Here is a 16,859-nt window from a genome sequence, read left to right as displayed (position 1 = left end):
GATACTGTGCTGAACATGGGTTTTTGATTGTGAGGCCAGACAAATATGATCTTGCCCTCATGGAGCTTGTAACTTGGTGAGGGAGTCAGAGAACCAAATATTATATGCTATGTGGCTGTGTTTGCAAAAAAAAATAAAAATAAAAATAAATATATATATATATATATACACACACACACACACACACATGCTTTAAACTGTATAGTGCTAAGAATCTAGAAGATACACAATACTATATATGAGAATGTTTAACATAGAAATTTGACTTAGTTTAAGTCTTCTCTGAGGAATTGATAAATGAGTGATGATCTTAAGGGTGAATAGCTTGGGAGAGAACATATCTCTTGGCAGAGAGAATCTATACTAATAATAGCCTAGGGCCGTCACGACCTAAATGACCAGACGGACGAACAGTCACCAGGAAGTGCATGGAGCACCTTTCGGTCCCTCCACCGTGGCCCACAGGCTCCTATCACAGCAAGGCTGGCAGCAGGCGGGTGGGGTGGTGAGGGGTGGGTGGGGCAAGGCAGGTGTGGCGAGGTCATTAGCCTCTGGCCGGGGGCCGGTCTGGAGGCCTAATGACCTCGCTGCTGCTGTGGCGGCTGTGTATCAGGCCTAGAGAGAGAGGCAGGGCCTAATTAGCAGCCTCCATGGCTGCTGGCGAGGCCCAGAGAGAGAGCAAGAGAGAGAGGTGGGGCTTGATCAGCAGCCACTGCGGCTGCTGGTGAGGCCCGGAGAGAGAGAGAGGCAGGGTCTGACCCACAGCTGCCGTGGAGGCTACGGATCAGGCCTGAAGATAGGCCTGGAGAGAAAGGCAGCTGTCAGTGGGGCCGTTCTGGATTTTCCAGAAGAGCCAATGGCTGCCTAGGAGGCAGAGCTTTTGACGCTGACTGGCATAGAAACTGACCAATCAGAACCTAATCTGGGTGAACTGCGAAGGCAGAACCTAAGGTGGGGGCTGAGAAGGGGTTTTAAGAGCAACAGTTTTTGTTTGTTTGTTTGTTTGTTTTGTTTGTTTTTATGCTGCCCCCCAGCCCCCTCAAGAGCAACAGTTTTTGGTATAAGGTGTAAGAAAGTGGTTCAATTTTTTAATAACTGGTTTGGCAGTATAGTGTATATGGCTGGTTATCAGTCCAGATATAGGGATTATGTATTTTTGTCTGCAAAGAGCATCTCCTCCTGCTGAAAAAGGCTTTTCCCCCCCATTTAAGCAATCCTATCCTATATAACTTATACTGATAAAAGGGTAATATTCTAATTAGACTGGATCAACTGGCCATCTTCTGGACGTCCAACTTCCTTCCGGACAAAGCCATGGTGGTGGGGGCCAAGGCAGAGGCAGTTAGGGATGATCAGGCCGGCAAGGGAGGGCAGTTGGGGGCGAGATAAGGCCGGCAGGGGAGGGCCATTAGGGGTGATCAGGCCAGCAGGGGAGAGCAGTTAGGGGTGATCAGGCCGGCAGGGGAGAGCAGTTGGGGGCAATCAGGCTGGTAGGGGAGCAGTTAGGGGCGATCAGGCAGGCAGAGAAGTTAGGGGAGATCAGGCAGGCAGGCAGAGGGGTTAGAGGCAATCAGGCAGGCAGAGGTGGTTAGGGGCGATCAGGCAGGCAAACAGGCAGTTAGGGGCGATCAGACAGGCAGGCAGAGAAGTTAGGGGAGATCAGGCAGGCAGGCAGGCAGAAGGGTTAGGGCAATCAGGCAGGCAGGCAGGTGAGTGATTAGGAGCCAGTGGTCCCAGATTGTGAGAGGGATGTCTGATTGGAGAGGGTGCAGGCTGGGTTGAGGGGACCCCCTCCCCATGCACGAATTTCGTGCACTGGGCCTCTAGTAATACATATAAAAGATGTGTGGCAGGAAGGAGCATAGTAGTACATTCAGGGAACTGAAGGAATGCTACTTGGATAGAGCTCAACAGTAGAAAGTCACAGAGTGATGAAATGAAGTTGGAGAAATAGATGCCAGGGCCAGATTTGGCAACATCACACAAGCCAGTTGTAGGGCAATAAGAAGTATGAGGAACTTACTTAACAGCCCGTTATGAAACAAGCTAGGTTTCTAGTGCATGGCTTGCTGATGAAGGAAGCACAAAAATGTCAATTACTATTTTAATGTTACTTAAGTGCCTAACAAATCAGTCAGATAGTAAAGAATTGTAAAAATTAAAGGGCAAGAAAGCCCTGTGTGTTGGGAGTTGAGGAAGGATTTTCCAGAGGAGGTGAGCTTGACCTGCATTCTGAAGGATGAAAAGAATGTCTCCCTGGTACATTAAGCCAAATAATCTCAAGGTAAAAATCCTATAAAAGTTGTGATCCAGAGCAGTGAATTAGCCTCAGTTTTAAAATCAAGGCTAATAGGGCATCTGTATTCCACAATGCCTCTGTGAAACAAGTTTGATTTCACAAATGCAACTGTAATTACTGTGAAATCTTGGCCCTAGCAAACACTGTATTTGTTATCATTATCTAATTCCACCTGTGCAACTGTTGAAACAGTGATTCTCAACCTTGACTACAAGAAAAATCACATGGTGTGTAAGTATGTGAGATGATGGTCATGTTAACTAACCTTACCATTGTAATCATTTCATAGTATATACGTGCATCAAATCATGTTGTACACCTTAAACTTACAATATTATATGTCAAGTAGAAGCCCGGTGCACGAAATTTGTGCATGGGAGGGGAGGGGTGTCCCTCAGCCTGGCCTGGACCCTCTCGCAGTCCGGGACTGCTGGCTCCTAACCCCTCTGTCTGCCTGCCTGATTGCCCCTAACTGCTCGCCTGCCTGCCTGATCGCTCCTAACCGCCTCTGCCTCAGCCCCCGCCACTATGGCTTTGTCCAGAAGGATGTCCGGAATGACGTCCGGAATGTTGTTCGGCTATAATAATAAAAGCATATTGTGCTTTTATTATTATAGATTATTCTTGATAAAGCTAGAAAAAATTTTAATTGAAAAGAAATAACCTGGGCCCTGGACAGTGTTGCTAGATGGTTAAAGCATTGGCCCACCACCTAAGGCAGGGGTCCTCAAACTTTTTAAACAGGGGGCCAGTTCACTGTCCCTCAGAGCATTGGAGGGCCGGACTATAGTTTAAAAAAAAAACTATGAACAAATTCCTATGCGCACTGCGGGCCCAGGACGAGTCGGCTGCTAAGCAGGACAGGCAGCGGCACCCAGCGGGCCGGATAAATGTCCTCGGTGGGCCGCATGTGACCCGCGGGCCGTAGTTTGAGGACCCCTGATAAGGGTTCGATTCTCAGTGAAGGGCACATACCTGGGTTGCAGGTTTGATCCCTGGCCCCAGTTGGACTGCCCCGGAGAGTCAATCAGCGTGTCTCTTTCACATGGATGTTTTCTCTCTCTCCCTCTCTCCCCCTCCCTCCTTTCTACTCTCTCTAAAAATCAGTCAAAAAAAATGTCCTCGGATGAGGATTAAAAAAAAAAAGAAATAGCCTGGAAAGCATGAACAAGTAAATCAGAATCACAGGGAGGTGGAACTCAGGCTTCAGTATTTTTTAAAACTGTGGAGGTGATTAATACGCAGCCAAAGTTGAGAATCATTGTTTTAAAATGTTTTTTAAGATAAAGATCATTGGATCTTTGCCCTTTATTCAACTAAATACAACAATTTATGTTCTTTTTACATTATTTGACTACTGATTTGAAAACTGGAAAATAATAGGTCATGTTAAGGGAGGAGAGCTGATGTTGCCATGTCTTGTTTTTTAGAATTGTCTAACTTAGCAAAGTTGATGAAAAACTTGTCTGAAATAATTGTCTTAGTATTGTGATGCTTTAAATTAGTTGAGACTGGTTTTTTGGCTTTACATTCCCTGAGTTTTTTAGGTCAGACTGAAGGATGCAAGAAATAGAGACAGTGTGACTTCCTAGAATTCTTTATAAGGCATTGCATATATGGTACTCTGAGTGGTTAGTTATAAGAAGAGGTTTGTGGGGATTTTTTTGGGGGGGGGGTATTTTTGCATTTATATATATACTAGAGGCCCGAATCATGAAATTCGTGCAAGGGGCTCGGCCCTCGCAGCCCTGGCTTTGTCTGGAAGGTTGGTTGTCCAGAAGGACATCTGGTCTAATTAGCATATTATGCTTTTATTATTATAGATTACTTATTTTGATCTCTTGACTCAATGAGAGGGAATGGTTTTCTTAAGGCTCACAACTAGATGACATCAGACCCTGCCCCTGTATCCTTGGACTATTTGATTCCAAAGTATGTATCCTTTCCACTACATGTTATTGTCTTTATTTGAGTATCTTAGTTCTTTCCTCTCACTTTCTAGTCCCAACACAGAGGGCTTTCTTACCGTAGAATTTCCAACTCTGTCATCACCATTTCCCCACTCAATTTGCTCTTTTGTCACAATCCCTTTCTTGAACCTTCTATTTCTCCACAACTAGGATTCTTAGATTTGTGAGTCACCTCATTCCCAGACTCTGGGGTTATCTACCTAGCTGTGGTCCCCATGCAAACTTGAGGCTTTATTTCATATAAGATATTATAAATCTGTTTGGAATCAACCAATTGTGGGTAAATGAAGTCTGACTGAAATCATTGTTAAGTAATTTCCCCCTTACAATCTTTTTTGGTGATTCTGATTTACTTGTTCATGCTTTCCAGGCTATTTCTTTTTTTTTTTTTTTTTAATCCTCACCCGAGGACATTTGTTTTGACTGATTTTAAGAGAGAGTAGAAAGGAGGGAGGGAAGAAGGGAGGGGGAGAGAGGGAGAGAGAGAAAACATCCATGTGAAAGAGACACATCGATTGACTGCCTCCAGGGCAGTCCAACTGGGGCCAGGGATCAAATCAGTGTCTTTCCAAATGTAAGAGAATGTAAGAAAAGGTTCAGAGTGATTAAAAACAGGTGAACAATTGGAAAATTTTATTATTCAATTACTGCTTATATATGTGAATACATAGTCATGACCAATGTGTATGCATGCATATTATACATAAATTAGAGGCCCGGTGCATGAAATTCCTGCACTGGGGTGGGGGGGTCTGTACCTCAGCCCAGCCTGCACCCTCTCCAATCTGGGACCCCTTGGGGATCGGGCCTAAACCAGCAGTCGGACATCCCTCTCATAATCCGGGACTGCTGGCTCCCAACTGCTCGCCTGCCTGCCAGCCTGATCACCCCCTAACCACTCCCCTGCTAGCCTGATTGATGCCTCACTGCTTCCCTGCTGGCTCAATTGTCCCCAACTGCCCTCCCCTGCTGGCCCAATCACCCCCAACTACCCTCCCCTGCCAGCCTGGTCGCCCCCTACTGCCCTCCCCTGCCAGCCTGGTCACCCCTAACTGCCCTCCCCTGCAGGCCTGGTTGCCCCCAACTGCCCACTCCTGCTGGCCTGCTCACCCCTAACTGCCTTCCCCTGCTGGCCTAGTCGCCCCCAATTGCCCTCCCCTGCAAGACTGGTCCCCCCAACTGCCCTTCCCTGCAGGCCTGGTTCCCCCCCAACTGCCCTCCCCTGCCAGCCTGGTTGCCCCTAACTGCCCTCCCCTGCAGGCCTGGTCTCCCCCAACTGCCTTCCCCTGCAGGCCTGGTCGCCCACAACTACCCTCCCCTGCTGGCCATCTTGTGGTGGGCATCTTTGACCACATAGGAGCAGCCATCTTGTGTGATAGCGTGAGGGTCAATTTGCATATCACCTCTTTATTATATAGGATAGTTTTAAAAACATTTTGTAAAGAAATAGCATTTTTATTTCTACAATCTAACAAATGCGTGGTATGTGCCCTTGTGTCACTTGGCACACATCAGTACTATAGTCTAGTTTGTATTAGACCTTGTAGCATATCATATCAGTGGTTGAAATGTCAGTCATGATGCAGCCCTTCATATCCTCAAAGCTGCATTTCCTACCTAAATACTATTTGTTCATATAAAACCTAGTTTCTGAGTAATATATTTTTTAAGTATTTATTTTTGTTTCATCCTCCTGCATAATGTTACTGCCAAAAAATACCTGTCTTCCAATTTAATGAGATTATATCTCTCTGAATGACAGGGGTTTTTTTTTTTTACATGTTTTTAAACCTTATTATAAAATAAGATGGATACAAAGACTTTAAATAACAAATGTATAGCATAGTGAGTGAAAATAAGGTGAACACATTTGAGACCATCACTGTGGTTAATAAATAGAACTTTGTCAGCTACCCTGAAGCTCTTCCATGTGTCCAATTCTGATTACAACTCCCTCCTTCTCCACAAAAGTACCTCTATTCTGACTTTATAATAATAATCATGTCCTTGCTTTTTTTATATATCGTTTTATGACCCAACTATTTATCTCTAGGGACTTAGTTAATCTTGTCCATTTTTTCAAAATTTTGTCTTGAGTATCTTTTAATTTACAAGTTCTCTTTCCATTCCTTTCTTTTCCTTATGATTTGTCTATTAAAGAATCCAGCTTTTTTTGACTTGAAGAATTTCCCTCAGTCTGGATTTTCTTGACTGTATACTCTTGGTGCATATTTCCCTGTGTTTGAATTTTATACAAATTGGTAGTTAGATTGGGAAACTTAATCACACTCATGTTTGATACCTTTGGCAGGACCCTTAAGGTGTCATGCTGTTTCATTAAGGAAGTATATAATGTCTGGTTGTTATCTATTCTGTGATGTTAACAATTGTTGAAACTTAATACCTAGTTCCATTAATTCATTGGAAATTATGGCGCTATTCTAATAATTTCTCTTTCACTTATTAGTTGGATTACTTTTATAAAGAGCCACTTCTTGTTATATATATTTGGTTACCCAATGGTACATGAACCATAGTTTAAGTGTATTAACCTTTATAAATGGGAAATTCTTAGATGGTCTTAATTTTGAATAGAACCTCTCAATGCTGAATGAGAGCTTAATAAATCTGGGAAAATTAATTTATACATTTATGTGATGAATACTTACTGAGTTTTTACTGTGAGGCACACATAATGCCAGCTGTTGGGATACAGTGGTGAATGGGTCAGTCTAGTTGGGGGAGAGGTGGTTATGATAATGGCTATGAAGAAGATGTTTCAGAGGGACCTGACTTAGATTGGTGGGTCAGAGAAGGCCTTGCTAAAGAAGTATTGTTTAACTTGAATTGGGAAGGTTGAGTAGAAGAGAGGAAGATTTCTATGAGAGGAGATTATAAACTAGAGGCCTAGTGCATGAAAATTTATGCACTGCGGGGGGGTCCTTCAGCCCAACCTGCCCCCTCTCACAGTCTGGGAGTCCTCAGGGGTGGGAGGGGACCCGGTGATCAGGGGAAGGCGACACCCCCATCACAGCTCTGCTGCTGCCACTGCTGGCAGCACAAGCCTTGGCCGGCTCTGGTTACTTGAGCCTCGGGCGGCCCTGGGCGGCTGCACAGCTACCATCCGAGGCTTGCCTGCACCTTGGGCCGGCCCTGGGCAGCTGGGGTGCTGAAGGGACTGGGGAACTCCAGAGGCAGGCATGTGGAGCAGCCGGACCTGCCTGGGGGCGGGCCTGGCCATGCTGTGCGCCTGCCGCTCCAGCGGGGCTGAGGGGACTGGCCGCCGCCATCTTGTGGCTGTGGGCGCCGCCATCTTTGAGGGCGAGGTAGTCAATTAGCATATTCCTTATTAGCTGTGGGCACTTCCATCTTTGTGAGGGTGTGACGAGCAATCAGCATATTCCCTCTTTATTAGATAGGATAACTGGAGGCCTGATGCACGAAATTCTTGCAAGAGTAGGCCTTCCTTCCCCCAGCTGCTGGCACCAACTTCCCTCTGGCACCTAGGACCCTGGCTTCCCTCCAGCCACTGGCAGGCACCGGGACCTGGGCTTCCCTTGCAGCCCCGGCTTTGTCCAGAAGGTCGTCCGGAAGGATGTCTGGTCTAATTAGCATATTATGCTTTTATTATTATAGGTGATTTTTTCCTGGGAAAGAGCTTGAGTTATTGAAAGATCAGGAAAATAGCCCATATGGCTATAACATTGTATGTTAGGGGGAGAGAGTTACCTTAAGAAGTAGATAAAAGCCTAATCCCAAAGCAAGACCTTATAGATAGTATTAAATAAATTGAGATTTATTTTAGGTGCAATGTAGAAAATTTTACCCACAGGCTTATAGTAGGGTCTGAGCCTATCCTATATAATAAGAGAGGAATATGCTAATTATCGGTTACACCATGAGGTGTAACAACTGACCGCGTAACGACCAGATCATGGATCTGCAGATGGTGGGGCAGTGAACTACAAGCGGGTGGCGAAGAGCCACAGGACAGGGCAGGGCAGCAAGCATGTGGGAGGCGGAGAGCTACAGGAGGGGGCAGGGCAGTAAGCAAGTGGGAGGCGGAGAGCTACAGGAGGGGGCAGGACAGCAAGCTATGGGGGGGGGTAGGGGAAGCTATAGGAGGGCAGGGCAGTGGGCGGAGAGCTACAGGAGGGCGGCAGCAACCTACTGGTGCATGGATTCGTGTGCAGGGCTACTAGTCTAATATATATCTCTATACCTATATATCCATATCTCTCTTTAACATATGTGCACCTGCATAGGATGACTATTCTGATTTGTTTTAAGCCTTACATAGCTATCCTGGATGCCATCTATACAAATGATGTTTGGATAGAGAAAGTTAGAGGGTTGAGAAGAACCTAAAAGCTAATTTTCTGGCTCTGTTCAAAGGTGTCTGGAGAAGCCAACGAAACCCAGATTGCAGAAGCACTGAAGCGGTACAGTGAACGAGCATTCTTTGTCCGGGAAGCTCTATTTCATCTTTTTAGTCTGACTCATGTGATGGAAAAAACAAAGCCAGAAATTTTAAAGGTAAGAATAAGAAACCGGATATGAAAAATTTGAAATTATCTGCCTGGATAGATGATGGTTTTGTAAAGAAAACTGGTGAAAATATGCATTTAGCCTTTGACTTTTTTTTGTAATAGGATTGATGATGTATGACTTCAGTTATTAGCAGTAAATGAGAAAGAAAGAAGATAGTTGCATAATGTTTTTGAAGTTATATAGCAGTCTCATTAAGCAGTATGAATATTACTTCCAGATGATATTTAACTACCTAAAACCAGTGACCAGTGTGATATTTTCTCACCAGTTGTAGTCGAAAATGGAAGTATATCAGGACACTGCAATAGGTATTGGCCCTGTATTGCTTCGGTATAGGCTCTTTTTAGAAATACAACATTGGAATTCCAATGCCGTTTATAAACCTCCTGTGCTTTCCATGCCATTTATAAACCTCCTGTGCCATTTATAAACCTCCTGTGCTTTCATAACTAAGCCATGTTATTTTAACCAAGACAGCTTTTAAAGGGCAAGTAAGAAAGATTCTTAATTTTGTTGATTGCTTAGGGCAGTGTTTGTCAGAATGTTGTCTTTGTCTACCAGATGTCTGGTATATTGCCTATTTTAAAAAGCAGATTTGTGAACCCCACCCCAAGAAATTTAGATTCAATAGGGGAATCTGCAGGGGAAGTGATGGGAAGAGATTAACCAAAGAATTTATATGCATATCCCATCCACACAGACAATAGGAAGGTGAAGGCCTGGGGGAGGGGAGAGGAACAGGGAAGAGAAGGTCAAAAGGGAAAAATGAGAACATCTGTAATACTTTCAACAATAAAGATAAATTTTTAAAAAGGTAATCCTTATGAACATTCATTTTTGAAACCAGTGAGTATAGGAGTATATTATATTTGGTACCTCATTTAGTGGGCACCATAATCCCAATTGATAAGTTGTACCTTCTATTTTATAGATTGTATAACTGAGGATCTGTGAGGTTTAATAACAATAAGTTAGTGGCACAACCAGAAATGACTTAACCTTCAGGGATCTTAAATTTTGAGAATAGTGTACATGGATAGGAACAAGTACATTTCAGACCCTAGGATATTATCCCCAACACCTATCACCCACTCCATACATACCAGAGGATATTGGCACTTGGCATATGCCTTATCTTTTTTTTTTTTTCTTCTTTAGCATCAAAGGACTAGATCTCTAGTCTTGATCTGAAATATTTACTCATTCATTCATTCATTCATTCAGTGAATGATACAGAGAGAAAATAATATAGGCAGTTATTTTAAGAGGTTTTGCTACAAAGGGGAGCAAAGGAAAAAAAGTGGTAGTTGGCTGAGGAAATGGGTTTGTTTTTAAGATGGGTGACAAACTAGCTTGTTTATATGATGATATGAATGACCTATTATAGAATTTTTAAAAATACATATTTTTATTAATTTTAGAGAGAAACATCAATGTTAAAGAGAAACATGGATCTGTTGCCTCCCATGCACACCCCGACCGGGAATCAAACCTATAACCTGGGTATGTGCCCTGACCAGGAATCAAACCAGTGACCTTCCGGTACAAGGGACGGCACTCAACCAATTGATCCACACTGGCCAGGGCATCTACTGCAGAATTTTAAAATGGTGTAAAAGTGAGAGGGGAGAACAACTGAAACAATATCCTTGAGTAGACAAGAAAGGAAGGATCTAGGACATAATGGAGAGATTACTTTAAACAGCAGCCCACAGAAATCATTTATGGTAACAGGCAGGAAGGCAGCATGTTTATATGCTGGTTAGAGGGTACATGTGGTAGTGAGAATCTGAAGTTCTTTTCTGATTGCTTCAGTTTTCTCCATGTAGTTGGAAGCAAGGTCTTCAGATGATAATGAGTAGGAAGGATTTGTTGGGGGTTGATTAGAGAGGGAAAGGTAGGAAATAGTTATCAAGGCCAAAAGGAAGTGAATGGATTTTATTGTGCTCTAACTAGCATTCTCAAGGAACTGAATGTTGGAATTTGAAAGTGGCTTGAAGTGACCTCTGAAAATGATTTGCTATTCACTTGACCCAGAAAACCCTACAAAATCAAGGTTCAAATCTTTGTGTTCCCTTTAAGAACACTCCATGAAGTTGGCCATCAGGTGTATGCAGGCCACCAAGTATCTGAAGGATGTTACTGTACAGAAGCAAATGTGTGCCATTCTGTCTTTAGAATGGTGGAGTTGGTATGTTTGCCCAAGCCATAGAGTAGGGGAGGATGCAGGGTCAGTGGCCAAAAAGAGTGCTGAGCCGAAACCGGTTTGGCTCAGTGGATAGAGCGTCGGCCTGGGGACTGAAGGGTCCCAGGTTCGATTCTGGTCAAGGGCATGTACCTTGGTTGCGGGCACATCCCCAGCGGGGGGTGTGCAGGAGGCAGCTGATCGATGTTTCTCTCTCATCGATGTTTCTAGCTCTCTATCCCTCTCCCTTCCTCTCTGTGAAATATCAATAAAATATATTTAAAAAAAAAAAAGAGTGCTGAATTTTTCCTGCACGTGCTTAAAAATGCAGAGAGTAATGCTGAACTTCGGGGTTTAGACGTGTAGGTTCTCTAGTCATCGAGCACATCCAGCTGAACAAAGCTTAAGATGCGGCGCAGAATTTACAGAGTTCGTGGACAGATTAACCCATAGATGAGCTCTCCCTCCCACATTTAGATGATCCTTACTAAAAAAAAGCAGATGGTTCTTAAACCAGAAGAGGAAGTTACATGGAAGAAAAAGATATCCCAGAAGAAACTGAAGAAACAAAAACTATGGCTAGGGAGTAGATTCAGCATAAAATAAATGCTAATAAAAGTAAAAGTTGGGGAAAAAAAGTAAGTGAAGTTTAGTCTACTGCCATATCACCCTGAATGTACCCAATCTCTTCTGAAAGCGGTTTGCCTCTGCTTTACGCTGTTCAAGTCATTAAGAATTTATTGTGTTAACCGTATAATAGATACTGTAGTAAGTCTTGGATACACAAAGATAAATTATCTGAATAAAAAAGATTCATTAGTCTTTTTTTTAAATTTCTTTATTGATTAAGGTATTACATATGTGTCCTTATCCCCCCATTAACTCCCCAACTCCCCCCCACACACTCATGACCTCACCCCCCTGTTGTCTGTGTCCATTGGTTAGGCTTATATGCATGCATACAAGTCCTTTGGTTGATCTCTCCCCCTTACCCCCACTCTCCCCTACCTTCCCTCTGAGGTTTGACAGTCTGATCGCTGCTTCTCTGTCTCTGGATCTGTTTTTGTTCATCAGTTTATGTTGTTCATTATATTCCATAAATGAGTGAGATCATGGGATATTTATCTTTCTCTGACTGGCTTATTTCACTTAGCATAATGCTCTCCAGTTCCATTCATGCTGTTGCAAATGGTAAGAATTCCTTCTTTTTTACTGCAGCATAGTATTCCATTGTGTAGATGTACCACAGGTTTTTAATCCACTCATCTACTGATGGGCACTTAGGCTGTTTCCAAATCTTAGCTATGGTGAATTGTGCTGCTATGAACATAGGGGTGCATATATCCTTTCTGATTGGTGTTTCTAGCTTCTTTTTTTTTTTTTTTTTCAGATTCTGAATTATTTTTTATTTTATTTTTTATTATTAAGGTATTATATGTGTACATATCTTACCATTGCCCCCCTCTACCCCACTCCCATACGTGCCCTCACCCCCCAATGTGTTTCTAGCTTCTTGGGATATATTCCTAGAAGTGGGATCGCAGGGTCAAATGGAGTTCCATTTTTAGTTTTTTGAGGAAACTCCATACTGTTCTCTACAGTGGCTGCACCAGTCTGCATTCCCACCAGAAGTGCAAAAGGGTTCCTTTTTCTCCGCATCCTTGCCAGCACTTGTCATTTGTTGATTTGTTGATGATAGCCATTCTGACAGGTGTGAGATGAATCCACATTGTCATTTTGATTTGCATCTCTCGGATGATTAGTGACTTTGAGCATGTTTTCATATGTCTCTTGGCCTTCCTTCTGCCTTCTTTCGAAAAGTATCTATTTAGGTCCGTTGCCCATTTTTTGATTGGATTGTTTATTTTCCTTTTGTTAAGTTGTGTGAGTTCCCTGTAAATGTTGGAGATTAAACCCTTATCAGTGATAACATTGGCAAATATGTTCTCCCATGCAGTGGGCTTTATTGTTGTTTTGTTGGTGGTTTCCTTTGCTGTGCAAAAGCTTTTTATTTTGATGTAGTCCCATTTGTTTATTTTCTCTTTAGTTTCCATTGTCCTAGGAGCGGTATCGGTGAAGAAATTGCGTGAAGAAATTGCTTCGGCATATGTCTGAGATTTCTCTGCCTGTGGATTCCTCTAGTATTTTTATGGCTTCCCATCTTATGTTTAAGTCTTTTATCCATTTTGAGTTTATTTTTGTGTATGATGTAAGTTGGTGGTCTAGTTCCATTTTTTTGCATGTATCTGTCCAATTTTCCCAACACCATTTATTGAAGAGACTGTCTTGACTCCATTGTATGCTCTTGCCTCCTTTGTCGAATATTAATTGGACATAGTGGTTTGGGTCAATTTCTGGGTTCTCTGTTTTATTCCATTGATCTATATGTCTGTTCTTGTGACATTACCAGGCTGTTTTAAGAACAGTGACTTTGTAATACAGCTTGATATCTGGTATTGAGATCCCACCTACTTTGTTCTTCTTTCTCAGGATTGCTGCAGCTAATTGGGGTCTTTTTTTATTCCACATGAATTTTTGGAATGTTCATTCTAGGTCTGTGAAATATGCCCTTGGTATTTCAATAGGGATTGCATTGAATCTATAGATTGCTTTGGGTAGTATGGACATTTTGATGATGTTGATTCTGTCAATCCATGAACATGGTATGTTCTTCCATCTGTTTATGTCTTCCTCTATCTCTTTTTTCAGTGTCCTGTAGTTTTTTGCATATAGGTCTTTTACCTCCTTAGTTAATTTTATTCCTAGGTATCTTAATTTTTTTGGTGCTATGGTAAATGGGATTGCTTTTTTAGTCTCTCTTTCTGTAAGTTCACTATTGGTGTAAAGAAATGCCATAGATTTCTTGGCATTAATTTTGTATTCTGCTACATTGCTGAATTCATTTATTAAATCTAATAATTTTTTGATGGAGTCTTTAGGGTTTTCTGTGTACAGTATCATGTCATCTGCGAATAAGGACAGTTTTACATCTTCTTTTCCAATTTGGATGCCTTTTATTTCTTCTTTTGTCTGATCGCAATGGCTAGTACTTTCAGTACTATGTCAAACAGGAGTGGTGAGAATGGGCATCCTTGTCTTGTTCCTGTTCTTGGGGGAAATGGTTTTAGTTTTTGTTCATTGAATATGATGTTGGCTGTGGGTTTGTCATATATGGCTTTTATTATGTTGAAGTATGATCCTTCTATTCCTACCTTGCTGAGAGCTTTTATCAAGAAAGGGTGTTGGGCCCTAACCGGTTTGGCTCAGTGGATAGAGCGTTGGCCTGCGGACTGAAGGGTCCCAGGTTCGATTCCGGTCAAGGGCATGTACTTGGTTGCGGGCACATCCCCAGTAGGGGGCGTGCAGGAGGCAGCTGATCGATGTTTCTCTCTCATCGATGTTTCTAACTCTCTATCCCTCTCCCTTCCTCTCTGTATAAAATCAATAAAATATATTAAAAAAAAAAAAAGAAAGGGTGTTGGATTTTGTCAAATGCTTTTTCTGCATCAATGGATATGACTGTGTGATTTTTTTAAAAATATATTTTATTGATTTTTTACAGAGAGGAAGGGAGAGGGACAGAGAGTTAGAAACATCGATTCAGCTGCCTCTTGCACACCCCCTACTGTGGATGTGTCTGCAACCAAGGTACATGCCCTTGACCGGAATCGAACCTGGGACCCTTCAGTCCGCAGGCCGACGCTCTATCCACTGAGCCAAACCGGTTAGGGCTGACTGTGTGATTTTTATCTCTCAGTTTGTTTATGTGATGTATCACGTTTATTGATATGCAGATATTGTACCATCCTTGCATCCCAGGGATAAATCCTACTGGGTCATGGTCTATGATCTTTCTGATGTATTGCTGGATCCGATATGCTAGAATTTTGTTGAGGATTTTGGCATCTATGTTCATGAGGGATATTGGCCTATAATTCTCTTTCATTGTGTTGTCTTTATCTGGTTTTGGTATTAAGGTAATGCTGGCTTCATAGAATGAGCTTGGAAGTGTTCCTTCCTCTTGAATTTTTTGGCATAGTCTGAGGAGGATAGGTTTTAGTTCTTCCTTGAATGTTTGGTATAACTCCCCTGTGAAGCTGTCTGGCCCCGGGCTTTTGTTTGCTGGGAGCTTTTTGATGACTGCTTCAATTTCTTCCATAGTTATTGGCCTACTGAGATTTTTAGAATCTTCCTGATTGAGTTTTGGAAGGTTGTATTTTTCTAGGAATATGTCCATTTCCTCCAGGTTGTCTAGTTTGTTGGAGTGGAGTTGTTCATAGTATTTTTTAACAATCCTTTGTAATTCTGTGGGGTCTGTTGTTATTTTGCCTCTTTCAGATTCATTAGTCTTACAGAAAAATTTCTGGACATGAACAAGGTTCACAGGAACTAAGTATTAGTGAGCAACTGCTATGTCCTAGGCTCTTCTCACATGAGGATAAAAAAGATACTTAAGACACTTTAGAAATTATTACATATTAACACAATAATGTTGCTATGTAAAGAGGGCTTGGATTTATAAGGTGGATTAAGAGAACTAATTTTTTTTTCCAGCTTGTGGTCACTGGGATGAGAAACCACCCTATGAATTTACCAGTGCAACTTGCTGCAAGCGCCTGTGTATTTAATTTAACCAAGCAGGATCTTGCTGCAGGAATGCCTGTCCGACTCCTGGCTGATGTGACCCACTTGCTGCTGAAAGCTATGGAACATTTTCCTAATCACCAGCAGGTAAGCATATGGAAACCTGCATTCAAATAGTCCTTTTAGTGTCTCCTACCCATCTCCTACCTCCATATAGTTCAATTTAATAGACCAAGGGTGGAAATTCAAATGCCTTTAGAAACTGTACAGTAATAAATTTGTGGTATGACTGAGTGTAGGACGACAGAGAAGTAGAAAACTAAAGTGTGCATTCCCTGCCTAAATAGTATTTAAATCCATATGTTTAGGGAAATAGTGCAAGCCATATAAAACTCATTTTCAACCTAGATCTTGAGTCTAGGCATAGAGCATCTATCTGTTCTGTGCCATATACTATCAAGTACTGGGATACAGAAATGAATAAGACAAGAATTTTTTATGTCCAGCAGTATGGCAGACTATAATACATAGCCAGATGAAAACTCAAAATACTGCTTAAATTATATATATATTTTTAATCCTCACCTGAGGCTATGTTTTTATTGATTTTATTTTTTCTTTATATATATAATTATTTTTTATTGATTTCAGAAAGGGAGAGGGAGAAAGAGAGAGGAACATCATGATGAACCCTAGCTGGTTTGGCTGGATAGAGCATTGGCCTGCGGAGTGAAGGGTCTTGGGTTAGATTTCGGTCAAGGGCACATGCCTGGGTTGTGGGCTCGATCCCCAGTAGGGGGTGTGTAGGAGGTAGCCAATCAGTGATTCTGTCTTATCATTGATGTTTCAATATCTCTCTCCCTCTCCCTTCCTCTCTGAAATCAATAAAAATATGTTTGTTTTTTTTTAAAAAAAGAAACATCAATGATGAGAGAGAATCATTGATTGGCTGCCTCCTGTTAGGGATCAAGCCTGCAACCCTGGCATGTGCTCTGACCAGGTATCAAACTATGACCTCCTGGTTCAGCCACTGAGCCACACCAGCTGGGCTGTTTTTATTGATTTTATAAAGAGATTAGGGAGAAACATTGATGTAAGAGAATCACTGATCAATTAGTTGTCTCCTATACTCGCCCTGATCAGGAATTGATCCCACAACCTTTCAGTGTATGGGATGATGCTCCAACCAAATGAGCCACCCAGCCAGGGCTTAAATTATATTTTTAACTCTAAAAAGTTAGCAGTGAGTTGGCAAGTTAGTAAAAAATAT

General features: G+C 42.2%; 1 protein-coding gene across 3 annotated transcripts in view; it reads left to right on the top strand.

The window, feature by feature from the left end:
- ZYG11B (zyg-11 family member B, cell cycle regulator) overlaps positions 1-16,859 on the top strand; it is a 74,737-nt gene that overhangs the window by 37,446 nt on the left and 20,432 nt on the right. For all 3 annotated transcript variants that reach the window (XM_080658026.1, XM_080658025.1, XM_080658027.1), the window contains exons 4-5: positions 8,665-8,805; positions 15,560-15,736. In XM_080658026.1, the coding sequence (XP_080514152.1) occupies positions 8,665-8,805; positions 15,560-15,736 (318 nt within the window). The remainder of the gene's footprint in view (positions 1-8,664; positions 8,806-15,559; positions 15,737-16,859) is intronic.

The sequence above is a fragment of the Plecotus auritus genome (genome assembly GCF_963455305.1).
Source record: "Plecotus auritus genome assembly, chromosome: 2".
Taxonomy (NCBI): Eukaryota; Metazoa; Chordata; class Mammalia; order Chiroptera; family Vespertilionidae; genus Plecotus; species Plecotus auritus.
This window is presented reverse-complemented; position numbering and strand designations above follow the sequence as displayed.